The sequence below is a fragment of the Sceloporus undulatus genome, unplaced genomic scaffold (assembly GCF_019175285.1).
Source record: "Sceloporus undulatus isolate JIND9_A2432 ecotype Alabama unplaced genomic scaffold, SceUnd_v1.1 scaffold_1422, whole genome shotgun sequence".
In the NCBI taxonomy this organism is placed as follows: Eukaryota; Metazoa; Chordata; class Lepidosauria; order Squamata; family Phrynosomatidae; genus Sceloporus; species Sceloporus undulatus.
In genome coordinates, this window is record NW_024804342.1 from 616 (window position 1) to 5,519 (window position 4,904).

General features: G+C 51.6%; 1 protein-coding gene across 1 annotated transcript; it reads left to right on the forward strand.

Annotated features, from left to right (window-relative positions):
- Window positions 1-201: 201 nt before the first annotated feature.
- LOC121917889 lies at window positions 202-4,897 on the forward strand (the record flags this gene model as incomplete). Its single annotated transcript, XM_042444002.1, has 2 exons — window positions 202-3,019; window positions 4,367-4,897. Coding segments are annotated over exons 1-2 (3,336 nt in total), but the record flags the coding sequence as incomplete, so codon positions are not given.
- Window positions 4,898-4,904: the final 7 nt, after the last annotated feature.

Consider the following 4,904-nt stretch of genomic DNA (forward strand, 5'->3'; position numbering starts at 1 on the left):
AAGTGTCGCAGGGAACGTCGGAGCCTGGAGGATAAAGGACCTACCGCCCGGGGAGAAGTATCCACCGGGGATTCCACCGGAGACTTATAGTTACTTTCTGTATTTGTCGGCCGGGGCCTAGTTGTTATTGCACTGGGAAGAAGGTTGTTGCTTGAATAAACACTGTTGCAGAAAAACACGTGCCAAGTAAGTTTGTTGCTCACGTGGGCTGATTATGCAGCCAGGCACGCCTGCCCCGCCCACATTGGTGGAGAATGCGGGCAACGCCCCTAGGGCGGGGCCTAGGCCGACTCACGAGCAACTTTTCGCTTGGTTTGCGGAACAACAGCAACTCCTTTTACAGCACGTGTCGACTCAGCAGTCTCGGATGTTGGAGCAGGTCTGCGCTACGCAACAACAGGCCCAAAACCAACTGGTTGCACAATTGGCCGAGTTATGGAGGACGCCGCGTCAGCCAACAGGAGACTCGGGAGATAGGGGGCTAACCTGGACTGTGGGGTTAAACCCCTTGAAGTTGATGAAAATGGGGCCCCAGGATGACGTGGAGGCGTTCCTCAATACTTTTGAGAGAGTGGCCGAGGCAGCTCAGTGGCCTCGAGAACAGTGGGCCCTCATCTTAACTCCTTGCCTCACGGGCCCAGCGCAAGAGGCGGTGGATACCCTGGCCGCAGAGGATGCAAAGGATTATGGGAAGGTGAAGGCTACTATCCTGCAGACACTGAATATTTCAGAGGATACCTATAGGCTGCGTTTGAGGGAGATGAAGTGGCGGCCTGGCTTACATCCTAGGACCCTGGGCCAGAAGATTCGGGCTAGTGGGTTAAGATGGCTCAAACCAGCGGAAAGAACCTCGTTGCAAGTGGCTGAGCTTATCATGGTGGAACAGTTTGTGGGAACATTACCTTCTCAGGCTCGTAACTGGGTAAGGTGTCATAAACCCCAGGACCTTGAGGCAGCGGTGACCTTAATGGAAGCCTATTCGGCGGCGGAAGAATGCGAAGGTGGGCGACCCCGGAGAAGCATAGACGGCATCTCTGTGCGCGGAGGAAAAGGGCCTCCGGGACTGGGGAGAGGCTTGGGAAGAGGAGAAGCCACCCTGGGACCAACCCGCTCGGAGGTAGCACCTAGCAAGCCAGAAGGCAACGCGGGGAGGAGCGGGAAAGAACCAAGTATGGGAGAAGCAGCCCGAAAACCAGTGGTGTGCTACACTTGTGGCGTGGAGGGGCACATCAGGAAGGATTGTCCCGTGATGGAATGTTCCTGGGCCGATTCCTGGGAGGCTGCTCAGGTAAGGAAGGATCCCTCGGATGCTAGGGTGGTGAATATGAGGGTAAATGGGAAGGAAGTAAGGGCATTGGTAGATTCGGGGTGTAATCAAACGCTAGTCAGAGAGGCCCCAGGGATAGGTCCAACCCAATTGGTTAATGTAAGGTGCATCCACGGGGATTTAAAACCCTATAAGGCCATATGGGTAAACGTGGAGGTGGCCGGGATAGCTCGTAGGTTAAGGGTGGGGGTGGTCCCTACTCTTAGGAGGGAGGCTTTGCTGGGTAGGGACTGGCTGGAGTGGCGGCAACTGTTGCAAGAGCGGGAAGCTTTAGAAGGGGAAGCCCTCAGAGATGCTCTCGGGGTAGAACTGGTAGGAGTAAAGAGAGCGCAGGTAGTAGCCTGGCAGCAGGATGACCCCGTGTTAAGGGAGGCCTGGAGGCAGGCTCAAGATGGGACGGGAGAGGGCCGGCCCCGCTTTGAGTTGAGAGGGGACTTGTTGTATAGGGTTCCTCCCTTAACAGATCAAGGGGACGGGGATGCCCAATTGGTAGTGCCGAAAGCCCTAAGGAATGAGGTTATGAGGCTGGCTCATGATGTGCCTATGGCGGGGCACTTAGGGGTCGAGAAAACAACTCAAAGGGTTTTACAAAGGTTCTTTTGGCCGGGAGTGTACGCGGAGGTTAAAGCTTTCTGTAAGTCTTGTCCCCAGTGCCAACTATTCCAGGAGAAGGGGCCTCCAGGGGGAAAGTTGATTCCCATGCCTATTGTGGAAGAACCTTTCTCACGGATTTCGATGGACATTGTAGGACCTTTGGAACAAGCAGCAGGGGGATTCCGTTACATATTGGTAGTAGTAGACTGCGCCACAAGATATCCGGAAGCGGTGCCTTTAAGGTCGATACAGGCCACTAGGATTGCGCAGGAACTGGTAAAGATATTTTCTCGGGTGGGTTTCCCCAAGGAAATTTTAACGGATCAGGGCTCTAACTTTATGAGCCAAACCCTACAGAAAATGTGGGAATTATTAAGGGTTAAGCCCCTAAGGACCTCTATTTACCACCCTCAGGCCAATGGGATGGTCGAACGCTTTAATCGTACGCTGAAGGGGATGTTAAGGAAGTTTGTAGAGAGTCATCCGAAGTCATGGCCTCAGTTGGTGGAGCCTTTATTGTTTGCTTTCAGAGAGGTCCCTCAGTCATCTTTAGGCTTTTCACCCTTTGAGTTGGTATATGGCCGTAGACCGCGGGGCATATTGGACATTGTTAAAGAAGGCTGGGAGGAGGAAGCTCCTAATTCCCAAACGGAGTTACAGTTTGTTTTAAGGATGAGACAACATTTGAAAGAGATAGGCCAGATGGCCAGAGAAAACTTACAAAAAGCCCAGGAGGAGCAGAAAAGGTATTTTGACAGCAAAGTAAAGGAAAGAAGCCTACAGGTGGGGCAGCAGGTGCTAGTCCTGTTGCCGGCTCAAAAAGCTAAGCTCTTTGCTAAGTGGCAAGGCCCTTTTGAGGTGGTGAGGAGGGTAGGTCCTGTGGATTATGAGGTAAAGATGGGACAAGACCCCCCTAAAACTAGAGTTTTCCACATTAATCTTCTGAAGGCTTGGAGAGTACGGGAAGCATTGTTTGGGGAAGTGGACCCAGATTTGGAGGAAGAGGAAGAGTGGTTGATAGGACCCCAAGCAGAGGACTTTGTAGGCACTGGCGACATCCCTATCCTATCACCCTTATCTGATACCCAACGACAACAGGTAAGAACTTTACAAAGTCGTTTCAAATCTGTTTTCCAAGGGGAGCCCGGATGTACAGGGATAATACAACATGCCATCGATACGGAACCTAAAACAGTGGTAAGACTACCATTAAGACCCTGGCCTTGGCGAGTTCAAGAGCTTATTAACAAGGAGGTAGAGACAATGCTAAAATTAGGAGTTATAGAGCCCTCTCAAAGCCCGTGGCGGAGTCTACCAGTAATGGTACCTAAGCCTGATGGGACAGTGAGATTCTGCGTTGACTTTAGACAAGTCAACAAGGTTTCCAAATTTGACGCTTACCCGATGCCCGGGGCCATTAATCTCTTAGAACGCCTGGGACAAGCCCAATACTTATCGTCTATTGACTTGACCAAGGGCTATTGGCAAATTTTGTTGAGGCCGGAGGACAAAGAAAAGACTGCGTTCGCCACTCCTAAGGGACTGTTTCAGTTCACCCGGATGCCTTTTGGATTACATGGAGCTGCGGCTACCTTTCAGAGGTTGATGGATAAGGTGTTGCAACACTTGTCTTATTGTGCAGCTGCTTATATCGACGACATCATTATTTTTAGTGATTCGTGGGAGGAACATTTAGGGCATTTGGAGAAGGTCTTAGAAGCCTTACACAAGGCGGGGTTGACGGCTAATCCCAAGAAGTGTGCTATAGCATGTCAGGAGGTGAAATATTTGGGACATAAAGTGGGACAAGGGAGGATTAGGCCTTTACAAGATAAGGTAGAGAAAGTTCAAGAATGGGGAATTCCCCAAACGAAGAAACAGGTTCGACAATTTTTGGGTTTGGCAGGCTACTATCGTCTGTTTATTCCACACTTTGCTCATATAACTGCCCCGTTAACTAATTTAACTAGGAAAGGACAACCCCGGAGGGTGCGTTGGGGAAAAGTGGAGCAGGCAGCCTTTGAGGAACTGAAGACTCACCTATGTAGCTATCCTATTCTAAGGGCCCCGGATTTTTCCAAACCTTTCATTCTACAAACGGATGCCTCAGAATGGGGTATAGGGGCCGTCCTGTCCCAACAGAGGGAAGACGGAGAGCATCCAATTTTATATTTAAGTAGGAAACTAAAGCCAGCGGAGCAGCGATATGCAGCCATAGAAAGAGAGGCGTTGGCCATTAAATGGGCGATAACCTCTCTTAGATATTACTTGTGGGGTGCTCCTTTTCATTTAATAACAGATCATGCTCCGCTAACGTGGTTGGCATCCATGAAAGATACTAATCCTCGTATCACTAGATGGTACCTGGCTTTACAGCCATATGCTTTTACTGTCCAACACAGACAAGGGGCTTTGCATGCTAATGCTGATTTTTTCTCCCGACAGGCCACCTGGACCACTTCTGGCTCACCGTCTCTCTTAGAGGGGGGGTCGTGTAGTAAGGTGGACCCAGGTGTAGAGAGGACGGGGAGGACAGAAGTGGAGCAGGTGGAAGAGAAAGAGGAAAGGGACTTGGAGGAGGAGGGGCGAGAAGAGCAAGGGGGCAGTCTAGGGGCGGAGAGAAGAAAAGAGAGGTGGAGCGAGAGAAGGTTAAAAGGAGAGGGAGAGTGGTGCGCGGGAGGCAGAGGACGTCGCGGAAGAGGAGGACGGGGAGCTGCGGTCGAGGCAGGGATAGGCCAGGTAAAAAGGAGCCCTGGTAGAGAAGGCTGTCCAGTAACCCTGCAGGCTCGCCCTGCCTTCCGGAAGCGAGGCCCACACCAAGGGATAGAACTCAGAGACCCCCGGACGGAAGGGGAGTTTAACTACTCGGACGAGGAGTTATGGGGAAAGCCAGCGACTAGAGGGCTGGAGGACAAGTGGTGGGACGAGAAGGGAGAAAAGTGGGAGTCGGGACCCATCCCGTCTGATAAGGACAAGGCTGAGA